The 22,315-nt window shown below is 39.3% G+C and overlaps 2 protein-coding genes across 5 annotated transcripts in view; both read left to right on the top strand.

Moving 5' to 3' along the window:
• The first annotated feature begins 160 nt into the window (after nt 1-160).
• Nucleotides 161-12,375, top strand: ddhd2 (DDHD domain containing 2). 2 transcript variants are annotated; one of them, XM_031755474.2, is made up of 19 exons: nt 161-273; nt 795-986; nt 2,142-2,334; nt 3,489-3,685; nt 3,817-3,906; nt 5,316-5,436; nt 5,538-5,627; nt 5,701-5,842; nt 5,962-6,170; nt 6,268-6,329; nt 6,434-6,550; nt 6,685-6,780; nt 6,972-7,148; nt 7,859-8,014; nt 8,325-8,427; nt 8,502-8,663; nt 8,862-8,966; nt 10,248-10,416; nt 10,503-12,375. In XM_031755474.2, the coding sequence occupies exons 2-19, from the start codon at nt 867-869 to the stop codon at nt 10,582-10,584; spliced, it is 2,391 nt and encodes a 796-aa protein (XP_031611334.1). In that variant the 5' UTR covers nt 161-273; nt 795-866; the 3' UTR covers nt 10,585-12,375. The 2 variants fall into 2 exon arrangements, with proteins under 2 accessions (XP_031611334.1, XP_031611335.1); XM_031755475.2 differs by lacking the exon at nt 8,862-8,966.
• Nucleotides 12,376-14,017: 1,642 nt separating this feature from the next.
• Nucleotides 14,018-22,315, top strand: part of LOC116332468 (transforming acidic coiled-coil-containing protein 1) — a 29,347-nt gene continuing 21,049 nt past the window's right edge. The window contains exon 1 of one of the 3 annotated variants that reach the window (XM_039620544.1): nt 14,018-14,147. In XM_039620544.1, coding sequence (XP_039476478.1) covers nt 14,143-14,147 — 5 coding nt within the window. In that variant the 5' untranslated portion in view covers nt 14,018-14,142. Of the gene's footprint in view, nt 14,178-15,317; nt 15,570-22,315 lie in introns of those variants that run through there. The other 2 variants (XM_039620543.1, XM_031755441.2) reach the window with 2 other exon arrangements.

Here is a 22,315-nt window from a genome sequence, read left to right as displayed (position 1 = left end):
GACGCTATGGTTAAGTACTTCGCCTTCTAATGATGACACTCTGTAGTACAAGCATCAGAGAAACATCCAAATTGATGTAGTTATCCCGAGTCTGTGGTTTTGACCTACATTGTAGTCAGTCGTGAATGCTCACCCAGTAATCTTCATATTTCCGAGGTCACTGCAATCTAGCATCGTTTCAGGAGGCTGTCCTTGGCTAACCGAGCTAGCCACGACAAGATAGAATAAACAAACAATTTAAATCCTCTGCATTAGGTCTTTGTGAAGTTGTCGGTGAGTTTAACTTAACAGCTGTCTGTTAGTAATGCTGTGATGTCTAATAACAATATTTGGAAACAAAAAGAACTGTAATAATAGCGTCCCGTCCAGCCATTGTAACTCAGTTAGCATAAACCTCAACCAGCGTTACAACTCTTGGCCTCGGCGATTGTGTTTTTGCATCCTTTAAAATACAAGGCTTACAACGTGGCAGTTAACCATGACCATTAAATTGTTTTAGTCCAGATAATGTACAGAGTTTCCCTGCCACGTACATCATCAACACTTATGATACACCCATTGTGTGAGTGAACTTTTAGCTGTTTGTATTTCCATTTTGAACACCGTTGCTGACCAGCAGCTAAGGAGACAGCTGTCAGTTTATCCTTGGAGCTTAGCTGCCTCTTCTTTTCTCACCACCTGTGATTCTCTCTCTGCCACAATCTGATGCAACACTTTCACTCGTTTTTTTTTTTTACACGTTGTAACAGGTTATGTATGGGATGCTACTGTGACTGTCTGTGTCATCCATGCAGAACTCGGTTGTTACATGTCCTGTGACTGTGTGGCCTCCTGCCCGCTTCATGTAAGAGTTGATTATCGGGCTCATGTCAACCAGTGAAGGTGAAGAGGGGGGTCTGTTTCGGGCTGCCCCAAGCGATAACTCCCAAGACCTGCTCGACAAGTCCACTAAGTCAGTGGCCACGGGGAGCACACCTGAGGATCAGGTGAGGGTACATGCATAACCAGTATTTACACCTAAAGATGTGTGTGTGGGGGTGTAAATGTTGCTGGGTGCAGCAACACTAACCCTAATATGAATTTAGCCCTAACCTGTTTCACCAGAAATAAAAAAGTGACAGAAGGCACTATACATAACATGAAATGTAGCATAAATGACATATTAGCTCTCACTAAAGTGCATCTGAGTTTGAAAAAGTGCTGTTGATTTGGAGTTTACCAGCAACGATGTGGCTTTCCCTAACCCAAAACCCTAAGGTTTTGGGTTGCCAGCCAGTCACCGGTCAGTCTCTAGGCCTGTGTGACTGAGGCTTTAACTTCACCAATCTGCAGTTTGAGAGCCACTCTGGTAGTGTGTAGTAGTAATAGGTGGACATTAAATAGTGTTTGTTTTTTGTGGTTTCACTCATTGTAAAGTTTTAAGTAAAGCAAGTAATGCAAAAGTGACAACAGTCCTGGTGTGATTATCTGGGCTACTGTCAGAATATCTCTGCCTTTGACTTTGGAGTTTTATAATTTACATTCCTGATGGTTTGTTGCTTTTTTTTCCCCTGCATGACATGTCATTAAATGTGTGCCTAACAAAGTCTCAGGGAGATATTTTACTTGCAAGATAACAGCAAGATTTAATTCTTAGGGAAGGCGCTCCGGTCACATTCCACTTTATTGTCAGTCATTATAAATCTGTCCAGATGCTTTATGCAGACACATTTGGCTGCTGTCTGTAATGTGGGCGGGTGTTGTGTCAGGCACTGTTTGACACAATGAATTGCCAAAATTATTACTGGAAGCATTCTGTGTTAACACTGGATTTTCAGTGGAAGTAGATTGTTTACAAGCTATAGTTTTATCAGTTGTGGAAAGAAGAACAGACAAGAGGCGGCTTGTAAAGAAAAGCATAAAGTAGGGCTTTGTGTTTCTTGCAAAGACAAGGCCTAATCCTGTCTTTCCTGACTCCCCTTTGTTCTGTCTCATGGTTTGGGCTTGCTTCATAGGATTTTACAGGCACAGCCTGGTTTGGACTTCTGAATTTACTGGTTCTAATAACTGCTGAGTTGAACAGTGCACGGTTCCAAAGAGAGTAAGCACAGGAAGAAATACTGATTTCAGATTTCGATCATGTTGCCATAATTTTTCTTCAGGCTTCACCTGTGGTGGACGAAGCTTCTCCTTCTTCAGCGTCCTCTTTCGAGATGCTTGACATGGAGTCAGCTCATGCTCCTTACCAAGAAGTGCAGCCTCACTGGTTCTTCTGTCGACGTGCTGATGACAGCACCTCCTGGCTTCCTTTCAGCAGAGAAGACTCTGACAAACTAGAGAATGCCTTCACCAACAGTAAGAATGTATTTTACTTGAACATTATAAAAGATACTGTGTATTTAAATTATTACAAAAGGATAGTCAGGGGTTATATCAGCAGGCATTTTTCTGGGCCTTTGTTGAGGGTAGGGTGTGGTTGGAGGGTACGAATATATGTTTGTCAGTTTGCTTAACAAAGGTCATAAAAATATATTCTATACTGGAAACAAACAAACAAAATCCCATTTGAAAAATGGGTTAAAAAATAAATTTTTATTAAAACTGGTGATTTTCCTTTAAGAAAAATGCCAGGAAGTAATTGTATTGTATCCAGGAAAAACTGCAGAATCCCTGTGTCATTATTACAAAAGTTGGAGTGAGTTTTCCTGGAGCGACCGATGGAAAGATAAACTTTCAAAATAGTGTTGCTATCACTGGCTAAATGCCCAGTAGGCCATTTGACTGCTCTGTTAGGACATGCTCCCTGCTATTAACAATTTAACTAACCGAAGTTCAGTTTCAGGGTTGGTTTGGGTGTGTCTTAGTGTTATTAACTCCCACTGACACACTAACGTTTTGAACATCCCCATCCAAATGAAAACAAACGCAATAATAAAACAGCAGTATAAGAATATCATTTTAAAAGTATGACTCTTTGAACAAATAACATACTCCTCAAGGCTTCAGAAAGATGTACTTGTCAGTAGATAATTTTACAAAATTTAAACACCAAAGAAAGAGTCTAAATCTATGTTTAGGTGGGAGCATGTAGTTTTATTATTATTAGTAGTAGTATTATTATTATTATTATTATTATTATTAATATTTATGTTGTGTGTGATAACAGTAATAAAAATATGAATGGTGTTGTACAAAATGTTGTTAATAAAGGTTAAGTTGACAAGTAAAAGAGTATGAGTCTCCATTAAACTAAAGACAGGGACAGTGTTTCTAACAGCAGGTACATGATTAAATTATTTCAGAAGAATAAACTTATTGTTCACTTGGTGATGCTGGTGAAGTCACCGATGAGTGACCAGTAATTGCTGCAAAGTAAAACGTCGTGTGATCAAATTTAACTTGTAAAGTAACTTCTTTACTCCTGTAAAAATAGCATATGGTGTAATTAAATCAAAGCACCAGAGTGCTTTCTTTCTTTATACCTGCGTTTGTATGTGTTTACCTTGCAGTCAGCGACGAGGGGGAGGAGGATGCGGTGGTAGCTGTGGAAGGACAACGGTACGATGTACATGTCAAGGAAAGGAAGCGTTACGCTGTGTATTGGGAACAAGTTCCCTCTGAGGTCCGCAGATGCACCTGGTTTTACAAAGGAGATAAAGACACCAGATTCATGCCTTATCCTGAAGATTTCAGCAAGGATCTGGAGGTAGTCAGACACAAATAATGAGCTTTCACCAGCACTCCTTTCTTCTCTATAGCTGACTACTTTCTAACTTTATAGTCTTCTCAACTTTGTCTGGTCTTAAGTAACACTTTTAATATATGAATGTTTTGCAGGAAGCCTATAGGAAAGCAGTGACTTCAGATGAATGGAAGAAGAAATTGGATTTTCCCACTGGAGAGACTGTCATCTTACACAATCCGAAGGTAAAGCCTGCTGTTAAAACATCAAAGAATAATTCTGTTCATGAGACTGCCACTCAAATAACTGCATACTTAAGATGTTTTTTATTTCACTGAATTAGAAACAAAATGAAAGCAAATTACATTTATTATATTAAAAAAACAACAAAAAGGAAACAGACCTTATTTAGATAATAAAATATTAGACATTTTCTCTACTGTGAAACTGCTGGGTAAAATTTTAAAAAAGCCACCCATTGCCAAAAACAATTTTCCTATGACTAATGTGATGTGAGCTTGGAGAGCACTCACAAAATTATATATTAGCACCCCCCCCTCTTTTATCATATAACAACACTGGCTGATAACCATGCTCTTCTCACAGGAAACTTATCGGATTTTACATTTTGGCAAAGAGCGGGTGCTGTTAGCCTCTTTAATCTTTTTGAGAATGGAAGACTTAAAACATTTGATTCACCGACAGTTCAGTTCAATACATCAAATCTTATACAAATATTTAGAGATCATACCCTTTGAGTGTAAGCTCAGATGACTCAGAACCGTTAGATTGTTTTTTTTTAGATTTTAGATATCCAGATGCTGTTCTGAGGAGTTAACTTTGGGCCTGGGTAAACTGGGTAAACTTTCATGGCAGTTTGCAGCAGGCATAAAAAGTTACAGTATAATATTTTGCCACATATCTGCACATGTCGGTTCATCTATAGTAAGTACACAACAGGAACCACTCAAGACTGTCCCAGTTCCAAATGTAAGCCTCGTTAACACCAGGTTGCATTGCAATCGAATGTGCCGGGCACCACTATGTTCAAGTGTTAATGCAACAATAGGTCAACAAGTTTCAGCAGATCTGTGTCTGGTGTGGAAGGTCTCCGCCTCTTCTAAAGAAAAGAAAGATGCGATCCAGCCTTTTTTCATGTTAGCAAGGAAAGCTATAATGGTGATGTGGGTCAGAGATGAGATCCTTGATTGACACACTGCTCCCTTTTCCATGTGGAAATCACAGATCTCAGAGATGTGAATAAAAGAAAAACTTGGACACTTTATTTATGGAAGGACTTTCCTTTTACAGCAGGAATGGGAGAGGCCACCGGAACTTGTTGGGGTTGATTATAATTTGTTTAAAAGTAGATGACATAGACAATTGCCACATTTTTTGACTGGAATCAAATGACATGGATGACATTTGTTCATATATTACTCATTGTTGTACTTCACCAAACTATTGTGCAAGTGTATTGTTTTGGGTTACTATTATTAATGTCACAACTTCTCTTGCTTTATGTATTAGTGTATCAGCATCTCTGTAGTGCTTTCGCTTGTTTTTTGTTTATCTTAAAAAAAATTGATTAAAAAAAGATTTTTAAAATTATTTGTCACCTATATAAGTCTCTACCCACTGTTTTTCTTCTCAGTTGATAATGCAGTATCAGCCAATAGGATTGCAGGATGACTGGGTGTCCTCCCCCACAGAACATACCCGGCCAAGAACTGTCAAAAGGGGAGTAGACAACATCTCTGTAGAAATACCTGATGGTATGTATGATAATGTGGTGAAATCTACTCTTCACCAGTTTCAGAAAGTATCCCGCACAGTTAGCGCTTTAGGCTCATCATATTTGTACGTGTGTTTGCAGGTGAACCAGAAAAGGTGGACCATGTTGTCTTCATGGTGCACGGCATTGGCCCCGCGTGCGACTTACGTTTCCGATCCATCATACAGTGTGGTAAGTTTCTTTGTTTATATGTATATATGAATGTTTCCATGTGCGTTTATGACCTCTTTTAATATCTTTTCAGTGAATGACTTCAGGAGTGTTTCCCTATCCCTCCTGGCCTCTCATTATAAGCGTGCTCAGCAGGAAGGTCAGGTGGGCCGAGTAGAGTTCCTCCCAGTCAACTGGCACAGTGCTCTACACGGAGATGCCACTGGTGTTGATGAGTAAGTATGAATGGAAATTGGGCGTCGACAAAACCGGATTTCTCTGTTGCAGTCCAGCTCATGACCCTGTTAGACGCTTTTCTTGTTTTCTGATTTCTCTTGTCTTCCCCACTTCCCAGGGACATCCAGAGGATCACTCTCCCCAGCATCAGCAGGCTGAGACATTTCACCAATGACACTCTGCTGGACTTGTTTTTCTATAACAGCCCCACTTACTGCCAGACCATAGTGGACACAGTGGCCTCAGAGTTCAACAGGCTACATGTACTCTTTAAGCAGAGACACCCAGAGTTCAGCGGGACAGTTTCAGTTGTAGGCCATAGCCTGGGTTAGAGATGTGCAAACACAGAAACTCACACAATCACAAAGAAGTGGGACCTAAAAGGCAGAGTTTTAACGTTTCTGCTTTGCCTCTTGTTCTGCAGGTTCACTGATCCTGTTTGATCTGCTAACCAATCAGAGGGATGAATCACAAGCTAGACAAGGGGTACGACATGACATTCACAGCAAAGAATAATGAAACTTTACTGATTAGGAAAGATTGTATATTTCTTCATGGCTTTTTCAGTTCTGTTTCCTCTTCTACTTAAGATCTCTGGTGAGCCCTGTCATCTGAACTGCAACACACTGGAGCAGACTCTGAACAGACTGGGCCTACAGCAATATCTGGATGTGCTGCAGAACGAAAACCTGGATCTCGAATCTCTGGTAACACATAATGAATATACACACTGAGAGAACTGAAGGTTCTATCTATGCATTACATGTTGTATACTGTTCACATAATAACACCCACTGAGTCATTTGATCAGACTTAAAAACCCATTGATCTTCTTTTTTAGGCTCTTTGCCGTGACAGTGATCTTAAAGATTTGGGAATTCCTCTTGGACCTAGGAAGAAGATCCTGAATTATGTCAGAAGGAAATGGCTTCCAGAGGTCTGGCTCATTTCAATTATATGGATTTTCTTTCTTCGTTTTTTTTAGAATTTGTACTTGAATGAAATGCAATTGGAGAATATTGGTCAATATTAGTGATTTAAATGAATATGCTATTCACTTTCCTGTTTTGTTTTTTTTGGTGTTTGGAAAACCTGCTGATAATGTTTTATATTTCTTATTCATAACAGGACTGCAGGATGGGAGCAGTGTGTCAGGCACAAGGGCCACAACTTCAGCCTGAAGTGACAAGTACTCAGGATGCCAATGAGTCTTCAGGATTACCACCTCAGCAGTTCCAGTTGCACAGACCGCAGTCTGTCACTAGTGCTGTGGACTATGAGTACTTCGATGTGGGCATTGGACAGGTACAACACATGCAGACAAATACACCATCGTTATTTTTGCTTGGGGGGTGAAGCTTTGATGCATCACCTTCCTGCTTCTCTCCTCCCCTCCGCCCGCTTACCTGGACAGACCAATGGAGGCATAGCCAAGGGACAGGTGTGTCTCACATGGTGTCCACATACTCTTCGGCTTTGTCCTTTGCTGTCTTTGACCTAACTGTGTCTGGAGTTTCTGTTTATATATATTTCATTTAGAACAGGGGGCTCTCAAGGGAGCTAAACTACAGCAGATCAATGATGTGCCTAAGTCACATTGTGCCATTATTAGGGTACCGTGTTTGTCCCATTGAAAGGTACATCCCAGTGCCATTGTCTGTCTGTCCTCACACACATGAGTCAGTCGTGCATGAGTGGCCATCTCCCTGGTCTCCTCCTCACCTGCTGGTGTATTCCTTGGATGTTGTAATATTTTCAGATGACACTGCTAACCAAAGGAGAAATGTCTTATTTCTATCCTCTGTGTGTGTGTGTGTGTGTGTGTGTGTGTGTGTGTGTGTGTGTGTGTGTGTGTGTGTGTGTGTGTGTGTGTGTGTGTGTGTGTGTGTGTGTGTGTGTGTGTGTGTGTGTGTGTGTGTGTGTGTGTGTGTGTGTGTGTGTGTGTGTGTGTGTGTGTGTGTTTATGAGTGTGTGTGTCCTCACTGTAACAAGCTAACCCCACCATTTTTCGGCAGGTATCCATTGATTACCCGCAGCTTGAATTCCACCCTCAGACATTTTTTGCATTCGGTTCTCCAATTGGTATGTTTCTGACTGTACGTGGGCTTAAGCGCATCGATCCAAACTACACCTTCCCCACCTGCAAGAGCTTTTACAACATCTACCACCCAGTGAGTAACTCCTTACTTAACTCACATGCCCACTCTGATTCTGCACTCATCTCTTAAAAGAACCTCACCTGCCAGTATGAGTTGGAAAAAAAAAAAAAAGGAAATGAAAAATGTGAACAGCATTAGATTAAGGTAATTCAATTAAAGTAGACAGCTTCTCTGCACTTTACTACTTCTTTATTTAGTTGTTGCATTCAAGATTAAAAGATTTGCCAAAGAAATAGTTGGCATATAGACAAGGACCTGCTGGACTCTTTCTCTACTCACATGATGAAAACGGTAATCTTTTATGTCTTTTATCTGTGTTTAGTATGATCCTGTTGCCTATCGGATAGAGCCCATGATTGTTTCCGAGGTGGACCTGGAGCCCATGCTAATCCCTCACCATAAAGGCCGCAAGAGGATGCACCTGGGTATGATTATTTCTCTTTACTGTAATAAGCTGTACTATTGTAGGAGCTCATTTCCGTTTCTCTTTGTTTTGTAGAACTAAAGGACAGCTTGACCCGAATGAGCATGGATTTGAAGAACAATGTTCTAGGATCATTACGAACTGCGTGGCAGTCCTTTGCCAGACTGCCAGTTGCTGCACTGCCTCCAGGGGAAGGAGGAGAAACTACAACAGAGAAAACCCTTGAGGAGACGCAGGGTAAATAACGCATGTTCATTTACTTTATTTGTGGGTGTTGTGTGTGTGTGTGTGTGTGAGGGAATGTGCACATGTGTGTCTAACCTAGTCTCCTCGTACTCCTCTCACCCCTCTCTGCATGTTGCCCTCCTCTGTTCTGCTCTATCTGGTGTTTTCTTCTGCTTCCCTCACCCTTTACTACTTTACTATGAACCTCAGCCTCAGCGGCAGTCACTGCTTCTACTAAGAGGGAAGACAAAGGGGCTAATTTTTGGACTAAAATACTGGCGTGGTCCAGTGCCATTCATAGGCATTACTTTCGAGGTAAGCTAGCATAGTCATCTGCGTGGGGTTGATTAACAAAACAAGTAATTAACTCATTATAATTTATAGCTGCTGTAACATTGGTTTAATGACCTTTTAGTCCTCTCTTAGAAAGCTCTAAGCCTATGTATACATCATTACTCATCTTAACCTAGAAAACTAACATGTTTCCAGTATTCATACAAAAGAATGAATTATTTCCACTCTCTTTGCTGCTCAGTTCCAGAGGTTTACATAGGCATTTACATTTGCTCATATACATGAGTGAATGTGATGTATTTTACTGTAGCTCATTACTGACTCAGGCTCCGTTAAGCTTCTGCCTCCCGCTCTTCCTTTTAGTTCTGGCTGGTGGATCCTCAGTATCATAAGCCGGTGTAACTAAAGCAGTGGACTGAACAAGCAGCACTGGCAGTTTTAAAACAGTCAAGTTTTCTTTTCTTTTTTTTAATTACATGAGAAATTAGCTGGAAGTGAATGTGATATTTATCTGTAGACCTCGCGTGCAGTAGCTACATGTGGGTGCACGTCCTGCAATTAAGTGACAGGATACTGTTTTTTGTTTTTTATCTTAGGACTCACAGCTATTCATTTACAACCTTATTCTAATGGAATGTTATTTGAGAGTTTTTGTGTTTTTAATGTCAGGATTACAAGCCAATACATGCAAAGATAGATCAAGAAGCTGACAGCCAACAGCAACAAGTTCATCAGAAGTGCATTGGGGTTTTGTGGGGAGCCTCGAGGGATTCATTGCAAGCTAACAAGCACATCAGTCAAAACTACCCCAACTTACTGACATTTACTCATGATTTGCCTATAATTATACACCTGATACTGCATCAAATGAACTAAAATGTCATAGTAGACAAGTATTGACAAACCTGCTTCACTAATATAAACCTATAAAAACACGTTTTGGGGTTTTTTTTAGCCTAAAATGTATATTAACTAATGCCATGAGGTAGCGTCCCAATCCCGTCTGACAGGATCTATGATGGTAGTATATACTGATTGATGTTTGGAGTAGCCTTCTCAGAGTAATGTTAGTAGTGTTTGCAGAAGTGGATTTAGCTGCACTGTTTGCATTTAACTTGTATTACCCTGTAAATTTAGTTTTGTGTTGCTCACTGCAAACAGCACATGCTTCCCTCTTTGCTCTCACTTAGTTATCTGTTATTATTTTACCACAGAGGGCAAGTAAAAGCAAAGAGCCTCTGTTGGGTTTTGTCATGGTTTCGGTGCGTGCAGCCTTGTTTGTAATGATTTCTGTCCCTTCAGGAGGGTGTGATGAGGCAGAGTCCTCAGAGTCAGTGGAAGAAAGAGAGCACCGCGAGATTAAAATGGGGATGTTAAATGGAGGACGACGCATTGACTATGTGCTTCAGGAGAAACCTATTGAGAGCTTCAACGAGTACCTGTTTGCCATCCAGTCTCATCTGTGTTACTGGTGAGTTTTTCATATCTGTGCAGGATTTATGGGAATGATTTAAATATTTTTACTTCAAATAAAAGGTTTGTCTTTCTGCTTGTTAGGGAATCGGAGGATACAGCTCTACTGCTGCTGAAGGAGATTTACGACAACCTAGGTGTAGCTATCGAACAGCCACAACAGTAGGAAAGTTGTTATAAATGAAGAAATGTTTGACTGATTTTAGGAAAATGAAGGACAACTGATAAAGCCAGAGTTTGTACATTATTTTTCCAGAATGCCTTACTGTCGGGATGATACATGCCTGCCAGAATCTATCCAAACCCTTCAGTAGTGACAGTTGGACTCCAGTCAGGTGATCTAGGTTCACATATTTTGGTTAACCTTAATTTAGGATGGCAGCTGCTTCTTGCCACTACAGGAAGCACCGTCGTGCTTCTGGTTGCACTATTTTTAATCATTCTTTACTTTACTCTTCTTTTACTTCATGTTGCACTTTGCCAGTTACTGAAATATCGTGCTTACAACTACCAGAAAACACACACAGTACCTTTGTACTTGCTTGTCGTCACATGTCGAACTAGAACTCATTTTCAGGTGGCACTTCTCTGTACTTCTCAACAAAAACATATTTACAATTTCATTCACAAAATCAAAATAGCAAATATATTCTTTTACATTTATTTATATTCTGTAAACATTTTATAGATTTCCCAACTCTGAGCACAGTCTGCAATCACACATGTAGAGTTGTTTTGTTTGACTTAATAGGATTTTTGCTTTATAAACAGGAAAATGAAAGTTTATGTTTTGTCTGTTACATTTTTCTGGCAGCTCTATTCTCTCTGCCCACATCAGAGACACTTGAGACCCAAAGCTGCTTTCCATACATTTGTGCAGTGTTTTGGTAATGTTGGTGTCACTCCTGTTACTTCACAAACATACTGCTGTTAATGTAAGTAATGTTTGTGTCTAACACATGTATCTGTATGAAGGAACCATGATGATGTTTGGAAATGCAGGTGTCTTTTTGTATGCACTCTTAGTGTGGGTTGGTATTCTGTGTTTTAAGATTGTGTAAACTAATGGAAAGGTCACATTCACCCACTCTCCCTCAGTTTTGTGCCATTTCCTGTTTACCACTTCGTTGCTTCTTTGCATTTGGCCGAGCAGTGCATCGTCTGTCCTAAAATATAGTTGCTTATGATGCAGACTACAGTCTTCAGGCAGTTGTAACTTTGGCGTTATCCACGGGTCAAATTTTTCTTATCTCCTTCTTTGTACTGAAGACCCTTCTGTTTGCACTGCATGCACTTCTTTGTTATAATAGCACAGAGTTTTGCAAAATATTCTGATCCTGTTTCAATTCTTACACCCTAAAATGTTAATGAATATTATGCACACAGCAAAAGAATTTTATTTTAAAATTCATAAGAGTTTCATTTCAAGTACAAGATGTATAAAAAGATGTTTCAAATGTATTTATTTTATATAGAAATGTATATTTGTTGGGAAATATCAGTATTACAAGTAAGATAAATTTGCATATCAACCAACATAATGTCAAGACTAAGAGTTAGAAACTGTGTGTGTTAGAGTAATTTACCTTTGTAAGACTCCTTTGTTATCACTAACAGGGTAGCACAGCCCTCTGCATGTGACATTTGCACAAATAATGAATTAACCTGCTCAGCTGGTTCTTTTTCTTCTTTTAGAAATGCACTAAATGCACCGTACCCATGACAATGTTCTGTGGAACCTAATGATTGTCTGTAAATTTCACTTTATAAACCACAGCCATGATAAACAGTAGAAAACAGGACTTAATATTCCATGAGTCTTCTTCAAAACCATAACCATTGTTTTGGGCACTTTATACTGATATACTGTTACATACCAAAAAAATAAATAAATCTTTCTGATACCCTGTAAATGTGGTTACATGTTTTGTGTGCCATAATAAAATATTCCAAATGCGTTGTGCTTTTTGGGGTTGATTAAAGCATGATTGTTTTGAATTTGAAATAAATAAATAGCTTTTGTAGATTTACTTCTAGAATCCATGGACTTCATCACATGTTGTTTCATTCCTTAAAATACTCCACTAGACCTTCACTGCAGCCACCTTCAAATGCTGCTTATTTGTGGGTCTCTCTGGTTTCAGTTTTGCCTTCAGTAACTGTAAAGCTTCTCTGTTCCATTTGCACTGTGAAGTGGTATCTGATCAGTATATAGAATAATAGAATAGAAGAATCCTTTAATTGTCCCACAAGGGGAAATTTGGTTGTAACAGCAGCCAAAAAGACACATATACAAACAAACAGTACACAGAACAGAAACATACACAATTTTTCTTACATATTTACATTAAGGACAATGGTTACTATATACAGAGAGTACTGTACAGTTATTAAATTAAATAAAACTAACTACAGATAAGAGGCAAACCAGGTTGTAGTGCGAATCGGTTAATTAACTTATTGCAGTTACAGTGCTGATGTAAACATCTATGATTGTTGGGAGCAGTTCTGATTGTACAGTCTGACAGCTGCGGGGAGGAAGGACCTGCGGAAACGCTCCTTCATGCATCTAGGATGCAGCAGTCTGTCACTGAAGGAGCTCTGCAGTTCAGCAACATTTACATGCATGGGGTGGGAGACTCTGTCCATCAGAGATGTTATTTTGGCCAGAGTCCTTCTGTCTCCCACCACCTGCACTGGGTCCAGGGTGCATCCCAGAACAGAGCTGGCCTTCCTGATGAGTTTATCCAACCTCTTCCTCTCAGCTGCCGATAAACCGCTGCTCCAACATACCACACTGTAAAAAATGACAGATGCCACCACAGAGTCATAGAAGGTCTTTAAAAGCGCTCCCTGTACTCCAAATGACCTCAGCTGCCTCAGCAGGTAGAGTCTGCTCTGACCCTTCCTGTAAAGAGCATCAGTGTTGTGGCTCCAGTCCAGTTTATTATTCAGGTGAACACCCAGGTACCTATAAGAGTCCACTATCTCAATGTCCACTCCCTGGATGTTCACCGGTGTCAGTGTGGAGGGTCTGCGTCTCCGGAAGTCCACCACCAACTCCATATGTCCCTGTACACTCACATCATCAACAAATGCTGGTGGTCCGGTTCCACTGGTATCCACATATGTCCATGCCATGACACTGTTGACTGATAAAATGCTAAAAATGCAGCCAAGGTGGGGTTTTTTTTTTATATATCCATTTCAAACTATTTAAAGAACTATTAGGTGTTGTGCATCAAATAAGATGCCACACAAATTATTTGTGCCTCTCCAAAAATTAATTTCTGTCATCTATAAGATAAAGGAGAACATCACAAGCCTGATAGCTGCAGGAGGTGTATCACTCCTGTTTTCTACCTGGAGGCAGTGTTTAAATTGCAATCTGCCTTTGGTGGCTTTTTTGGCAGCAACTGTGACATTCAGCAGTCGCCTGGAAGCAACACAACATAACAAACACAACAAAAACACAACAACAAACTTTCTCAGTTAATTCAAATTTGCAAAGTAATAAATCATTCAAACAAAGACGAGGTGATGTTTTAAAGTAAGTAAGAGCAGCCAAACAAAGTAAACCACACACGAAGTAAGCAGCTCATAATTCTCAGATGTACGATATCATTGTCGTTACTAAAGCCAGTCACTCGGGCATGCGCAGTTTAGTGATAAACAGACTATCGGTCGCAGCGGTTGAGTTGACCGGCAGATTTGGGCAAAAGCAATGAGGCAAGTCAAAGTCTTGAACTTGTTTTTACGGTTAGTCCTAAAGCTTTTTGTCAGAGGTGTTTGTCTTCGTTTTAATGCTCGTGTTTTCTTGAATGCATGTTGCAGATCAAACGATAAAAAACGATAAAACAGTAGCTTTCAAATTGAGAGACCACAAAAGAGTTCATGCTTGTAGTAATAGCTTTTAAATTGTACTTTTATATTTTCAGCGCATTTCCGTAGTTGTGCCTGTTGGGTAAAAATATGTGTCATTCAGAAGCTGGGACCTCCATACTGAGCCTCGTGTGATTCACTTCAGTGGGAGGAAGTTATGTGCTAAAGCTTTTGGGTGACTCCAGTGACTGACCCTGCAACACTGAGGTTTTAAACCATTCTTCATTTAACCATTAGAGACAGACGTGGTCAGACTGGCTTGAATCAAGAGCTGCGATTTCTTTATTTATTCATTAATCGTCTCTGCTGCACTGTGACTCAGCATGAGGATTGGACCAACCCTATAAGCGCTTTCCTTCAAATTAATGGTTAAACAATAGCTTTTTTTATTTTCATAACAGTGTTTAGTCTTTATCAGCCTTGATTAAGCCTCTTGTCATGTTAATCACACTGTATGACCTGATTCTGAAGTAAACTTAGAGGCTGATTAAGGGTTAAGAGGTCAAAATCTAACCAATCAACATAAGAAATGAAAGTGTACAAACAAAACTCCCTTACAGTGAAAGGGCATGTTTGTTGTCATGTTAAATCTCTTTTGGGTGGGCTTTGGGTCACAGCAGGTAGCTGGAATGTGGTATAACAAGTGGAGCTGTGTTTTATGCCACCAACTCTTTCCCTCCCCCTGGATGTCAGATCTGTTATTCAGCCCACGAACAATAGAAGAGGCTCTCTCTGTCTTAAACAATTCTGTCAAGTCTGCCAGATACCCCCGTGACACACTGGCACACACACTGTATCTGCCTCCTGTCCAACTCTTTGGGCTTGATCCTAATTTTCCCACTTCACACACACATTTAACTTCTCTGTCTTTCTCCAAAGGGCAGTGCTATCGGTCTCTGGTGTGTGTGTGTTTTGAAGGACAGAGAGAGGGAGATGATGAAGCTTGGGAAGTAGAGCAAGGAGGCGGGACTGTCACCGTTCACGTGTAGTGCTGATGATGCTCTGTAGAGCATCAACAGAGTCTGTGAAAGAGGAAAGAGGAGAGGCCGCTTGGTTAAATAATAACTAGTCAGCCATGAGGAGCGGTGTGTCGTGCTGCTCTGAAGCTGAGCCAGACTGTCAGGAGGAGACACAGAGGTGAAACTCGGAAGTGGAAGAGGACATCTGGGACGTACCTGTAACAAGCACAGACGCTGCTGTTGCCATGGGGGGCTCCCTCAGCCAGCACAGGAAGGGATCTGTCAGCTCTCCTCGCAAGAAGAGCAGCATGTAAGGCTAGATTCTTCATTTGTATGTTTGTCTGTGAGCGTGGGGAGATGCTCCAGCTCTTTGGTGTTTTGTCTAATGTGGATGCTTCTGTCAGTGAGGGGGAAGAGAAGTGGGAGATAAGGAATCAAAGTGCAATGTTGGCACACTGAAGCAAACAGGACTTTCTGTGCTAGGCAAATTTGCCCATCGTGGGAGTTTGAATACTAGTTAGGTATTCAAATCAGACTAAAGGCAGAAAGCAAGCGAGTTCGACTGAGGAGTGGCGCAGCTGATAACATGAACTGAAGGTCTAAAGCAGTTCAGTTTTGACAGCTGCTGTAGTTACCACAGTATAAAACACAATGCTGCAGGTTTTGATTATGCTGCTGTGACCCTAATTCTAACCCTAATCTGCACTGCGTTAATCGTACAAATTGTGCAGTCCATTTCTTTCAGGTACTGCAGATTCCTGTTTCGTTCATGCATCGTGTTTGACATCTTTAAAGACCCGTGTGATGTGAAAACCGCAGCTGTCTGGAACACTTATATTGAAAAAAGGGGCACTTAAATGTTTGAGCTGAGGCTAGAAAGCACCCAGTCACCGCTCATCCTCTTCTTTTTCTTAATCCTTTGTCACAAAGAGCGAGTCCTTTCACTTCGTCCTACTTAAAAGCTTCTCTAAGCTCCTTGTGGCGAAACAACAGTTTCGCATTGTGTGTTATTTTAGTGGTTCGTGTCAGTGGCTGTTAATATGAGAAGCACTGCCGCCATGTACTGAAACGGATATTATTTTGGAGATGGCAGCAGAACACAGAGAGTGACTGTAAGAAAAAGCTGCAGAGAACTCAGAGGGACAAACACTGAGACAAAGCCGTGTTTAAGAAATGCTCAGCTGGTTTAAAAAAAATCTCACCGCTCAAGCATACTCCAGTCTTCTGTATCCATCTGTGTTTTTGTAAGGTCAGATGGGGGTTGGGGTCCTCTTTGAGAGAAAACTGGGAAACCAACCACTGCTGTGGGATTGGAGCTTTCAGCTTAGGATCTAAATTTAGGATATAAAATGGATGATGAAGCCAACTAACTGGAGCAGTCTTACATGTACACTGGGGTTTTTTGTTTTTTTTGCTCTCCAAAACCCCTGAACACACAGAGAGTGGCTCGCTTGGGAAAAAGCTGCCCTGCATTTGGAGCTCATTTCCTTCTCCATGGTACAAATCAAGCTAAATTGCAGTGAACTGTCACTGTCTTAATGTATTGTGAATACATGAAGATGGTGACAAATCTGAGGATAAGCAATGATTTTATGCATAAGGCTTCGCTGTGGGGTATAACCAGCATAAAGATGAAAATCACGGCTAAATAATTGTGAAGTTAATGGGTAAAAACTTTGGTTTGCACCATACATTGCATATTAATATGAAGTTAAGAATAAGTATAGCTATATTGGCTTTCTAATGGCAGTTGAACTTGAGGATTTGATTTGAAGATATGAATGTAAATACAAACATAAGTTGCAGTGGGGTGTGTCGACTCCCTCCCACACTATGGACATGAACTGTAGTGTGGGAATTGTGTGCTCTTTTGTTCCTGTTGTAGTCCGAAACAGTAGCTCAGCTGGTGCCTGTGCATCAGTCCTCTCTTATTCTCTCATCGCCTCATTCTTTCTCTCTTTGTTTTATCATGTCGCTGTCAGTCGGGTTATTTTAGTGCATCGCAGCACTGCAAGGGCTTCGGCTCTGCTGATTGTAACTGTGTTCACTCCGAGCAAGTTTTCCGCTCTGACGCAAATAATTGAATGTTCTCTATAAAATATTCAGGAACTCTTTCGCGATGTGCTTCCCAAAAGCATGCCAAAGAATTTGGAGCATGAGTCTCTCTTTGTTTAAATTTATCTCTGCGTGTCTTTTATAAGAGCCCTTCCCAAACTGAAGAATGCCACCGCCCAGATTGAAATCTGAAAATCTTCTGCGGTCCCACCAAAATTTTAATCACAGCTCTGATCAGCACATCAGATTAAGATAAAATAGTTTACTGCTTTATAATTCTGAACTGCTAAAATCTCATAGACAAAAATAGTTTATTCATGACAGAACAATGTTTAAACGTAGACATTTTACAGTTTCATGAAAAATATTTGGTCATTTTAAATTTGATGGCAACAAAAAACGTTGGGATGAGGCGACAAATAATTGGCTCAAGGAACATTTTGACAGTAATTAGGTTAATTTGGAAAAGGTCTGTAACATGATTGTGTATAAAAGAAAATCTTTCTCACAAGTAACGATAGACAGATTCACAAATCTGCAAGAAAACTGCATTTACAAACCCCACTACATGGGCTTAGGAACCTTTCTGGAAAACCATTCACTCTGCCATCCACAAATGCAGACTAAAACTGTCATGCAAGGAAAAGAAGCCATATTGATTGTCATTTAAAATGGACAGATGCAAAGTGAAAACTGTTCTGTGGTCAGATGAATCTGGAATTCCTTTGGGAAAACATGGATGCAGCTTCCTTTTTAGTAGGTGTCTTGCATATTTCAGCAAGACAATGCTAAACTACATGCCTCATCAGTGACAAGAACCCGGCCAGGCATTTCACCAACTAAAAACACCCAGAGCATCATGACATGGAAAATATAACAAAGGAGACCCAGGACTGTTGAGCAGCTAGAATCCGATATTCCAACGAGATGGGAGAACATTCCTCTCCCCAGAGTCCAACAGCTGGTCTTTCAGTTCCCAGATGTTTACAGACTGTTGTTAAAAGAAGACGGGATGCTACAGTGTCGTAAACATGAAGCTGTCCCAACTTTTTTGAGATCTGTTACTGCCATCAAATTCAAAACCTTGTGTTTTTCTTAACATAGTACATTTGTAAATCATTGAATTCTGTTTTTATTCACATTTCACACAGAATACCAACTTTTTTGGAAATGGGGTAGTAATTATTAACAACAGCATCAGGTTTCCACCTACAGACAGATGAAAAATTAAAGTATGATAAATTCTTTTAGTAAGTTGATGTGGCAACAAGTGCAGCAAGAACAACCTGATTCTAATTCTATGCTAATTCTATAAGTCTGTGTAACTTCACTGGAGGGATGAGCGCCATCATTTCTTCATCTCGGGGTTTGATGATGGTTTTGGAGAGAGAGCTGTTCAAAATCTCCCACGGGTGTTCAACTGGGTTAATATTTGGTGATTTTGAAGGCCCTTGTGACTAACTGGCACCATTTTCATATAAATCTAATCATGCAGTGACCCCTTGTGCTCTATGGAGAACATTTAACATTTTTAAAGAGGACACTCCAATCCCATCAGGAGTGAAATATTTAGGCTCCCAAAGATGACACCTGATATTTTTTTTTTTTTTTTTGCTCTGTCATGTCCACTAGAAATGTTAAAAACCGAGACACTAACTATAGAAATAAATCATACAACATGACAAAACTGTGATAATAATCACTTTTCTTAGTAAGGTGAAAATGAACCTTACCCATATATGAACATTGTATATAAGGATTTGGGACTAAAACCCTTTGAGTATACTGATCACGGACCATGGGACTTGGAAAATGATATAGACCCTGAAAACAATTTCTATACCCATAAGCATGATCAGAAATGTGAGTATTATACAAATGAGCAGTTTAATGAAAATATAATAATGGGTAATGTAATATCAATCATACATTTTAATAGTAGAAGCCTCAATTTTAATCATTCAAAAATCCTGGACTGTCTAGCACAGTTTTTTAAGAAATTCACTGTCATTGGTGTTTCAGAGACTTGGTTAGATGGGGATCAAAACTTAGTGAACATTGATGGCTATCACATGTATTGCATCAATAGAAATAAAAATAGGGGAGGGGGTGTTGCCTTGTATACTGATAATAATTACAAATGTAGATTCATCAGTGAACTGTCACTAGCACTGGATAACATAATGGAGTGCATAACTATTGAAATAGAAGCTGAAAAGTCAAAGAATGTACAAATCAGCTGTATCTACAGGACCCCTGGATCATGTATAAAAATGTTCACAGAGGAAATGCTGAAGATGTGCAATCTCATTAACAACAAGAAAATGACATTTATATGTGGTGATTTCAATATAGATTTGTTGAATCCAACTGTGAACAGTGCCATCACTGATTTTGTCCATACAATGTACAGCATTAGTCTTTCTCCCTTAATCTGCCGTCCAACAAGAATAACCTCACATAGTGCTACACTTATCGATAATATTTTCACTAATGTTGTTGACAGGAATGTTGTAAGTGGATTAATAATAAATGACTTAAGTGACCATCTACCAGATTTTGCAACAGTACAGAGCTACGCCAGGATTAACAGATGTGAACCTAATAAGAAATTAATTAGACATAAAACACAAGAAGCAATTTGCCGCCTTAAGAAAGAGCTCAACAACCAAGACTGGAGTAACATCTATGTTCAAGACGTTGACGTGGCATATGAAAACTTCTTATCAATAATATTAACTCTTTACAATAAACACTGCCCCCTGGTGAATAAAACAAAGGAAACTGAAAACTTAGGAAAAAAAAAACATGGCTAACAAAGGGGATACTGAACGCATGTAAGAAAAAGAATCTGTTGTATAAGACATTTTTAAAGAAAAGAACAATAGAAGCTGAACAAACCTATAAGAGGTATAAGAATAAACTGATAGGGATCATGAGAAGCAGCAAAAGAAATTACTACAGTAAACTTTTAGATAAAAATTAAAAAAAATATGAAAAACATGTGGACAGTACTAAATAATATTTTAATTAAAGGAACTAAAGGATTGGAATATCCAAATAACTTTCTAATACAAAATACAACAACTAGTGACATAAAACAAATTGCAAGTGGTTTTAATGACTTTTTTCTTTATGTTGGTCCTGGCTTGGCTAAAGAAATTGTAAAAACTGGCCACCCTCCTAAAACTAAAACTATTAATGTAGCAAACTCAATGTTTATGAGGGGAGTAGATGAAGAGGAAATTATGGATGTAGTTACATCCTTTAACTCCAAGAAATCAACTGACTGTGGTGGCATTGATATGGACTTAATTAAAGATATTATTGGATGTATTGTGAAACCATTTACCTACATTTGTAATCTGTCGTTAGAAAGTGGTTTATTTCCTGATAAGATGAAAATTGTAAAGGTAGTTCCAATATATAAAGCTGGAGATAAACATCTTCTCACAAACTATCGGCCCATCTCTCTACTACCGCAGTTCTCTAAGATACTGGAACAAATATTTTACTATAGATTATATGACTTTATCATAAAAAACAATGTACTATATGAACAACAGTATGGATTTGGACCCAAAAGGACCACAGCACATGCCTTAATGGAGTTTATAGATACAGTAACAACTGCTATTGAAAACAGAGAATATGCTGTCGGAGATTTTTTAGATTTAAAGAAAGCATTTGATACAGTTGATCCCAACCTTTTACTTAACAAACTATGTACATATGGGGTCAGAGGGGTGGCATTATCATGGGTTAACAGTTAAAAAACCGTAAACAGTTTACCCAAATAAATGCCATAAAGTCAGAATTGAAACCCGTTGTGTGTGGGGTTCCCCAAGGATCAGTTTTGGGGCCGCTGCTTTTCATATTGTACATTAATGAGATATGTGCAATTTCAAAGTCTTTGAAAATAATATTATTTGCGAATGATGCAAACTTACTGTGTTGTGGAAGTAACTTGGAACAACTTCTGAATGAACTAGAAAATGAATTAAATAATCTGAAGACCTGGTTTGACCAGAATAAATTAACATTGAACCTGAGTAAAACAAAATTTATAATATTTGGGAATCGCACATATTTTACTAATAGTAAACTGACAATAAATAACACTGAATTAGAGTATCTGAAATAAAATTCCTTGGTGTGATAATACATCACAAACTATCCTGGATTCCCCACATTACTCATATCAAAGGCAAAATATCGAAGTCTCTGGCAATTCTCTACAAGGTTAAGGATCTCATAAATCAAACATCATTATATACTCTCTATTGTTCTGTTATACTGCCGTACATGACATACTGTGTGGAAGTGTGGGGAAACACGTATAAAACACACTCCCATCCAATATACATTCTCCAAAAAAGAGCAATAAGGATAATAAATAAAGCTACTTCTAGAGAACCATCAAATCCACTTTTTATCAAATTAAATATTCTCAAATGTAAAGATTTGGTTGACCTCAGAACGGCGCAAACAATGTACAAAGCAGCAAATAAATCTTTGCCCCACAACATTCAGAACTTGTTCCAAATAAGACCAAATACTCATGACCTGAGAGGAATCCTTATGTTCAGCAAGCCAGTAGTAAGGACAAATGTAAAATATCACAGCATTACAGTCAGAGGAGTTAGTGTGTGGAACACCTGTACAGATGAAATCAAGAAAAGTACATTAATATAAAAATTCACACGATTGTTCAAAAATAATAAATTGCATGAATATAGGAAATCTTCCTCTCAGTGACTGAGTTGTCTCATTGTGTCCTCATTTTTTATAGATCAAGGCCAGAGTAACCCAGGCTTAAGTGTTCATTAAGGTGTTTGTCACATAGATATAAAATAAGCTCAGAGATTAAGCGGGTGTTAAAGACAGGGTGATTGCTTTATGTAAAAATGTAGTTTGCTGTTGTTCTGGTTTATGTGCATAAAATGGTTTTATTTGTGTATGTTCAATGTGTTAGACCTGTACATAGTTGAACATATAAGG

The sequence above is a fragment of the Oreochromis aureus genome, linkage group 12 (assembly GCF_013358895.1).
Source record: "Oreochromis aureus strain Israel breed Guangdong linkage group 12, ZZ_aureus, whole genome shotgun sequence".
Taxonomy (NCBI): Eukaryota; Metazoa; Chordata; class Actinopteri; order Cichliformes; family Cichlidae; genus Oreochromis; species Oreochromis aureus.
The sequence above is the reverse complement of the archived record's forward strand: the minus strand, read 5'-3'. Positions and strand labels throughout refer to the sequence as shown.

Excerpts from the sequence above, each read along its gene's own strand:
- ddhd2 (XM_031755474.2), top strand. The coding sequence starts at position 867 with ATGTCAACCAGTGAAGGTGAAGAGGGGGGTCTGTTTCGGGCTGCCCCA. Across the intron at positions 3,686-3,816 it reads ATTTCAGCAAGGATCTGGAG|GAAGCCTATAGGAAAGCAGT; the intron begins GTAGTCAGACAC and ends AATGTTTTGCAG. Across the intron at positions 6,551-6,684 it reads ACCTGGATCTCGAATCTCTG|GCTCTTTGCCGTGACAGTGA; the intron begins GTAACACATAAT and ends CTTCTTTTTTAG.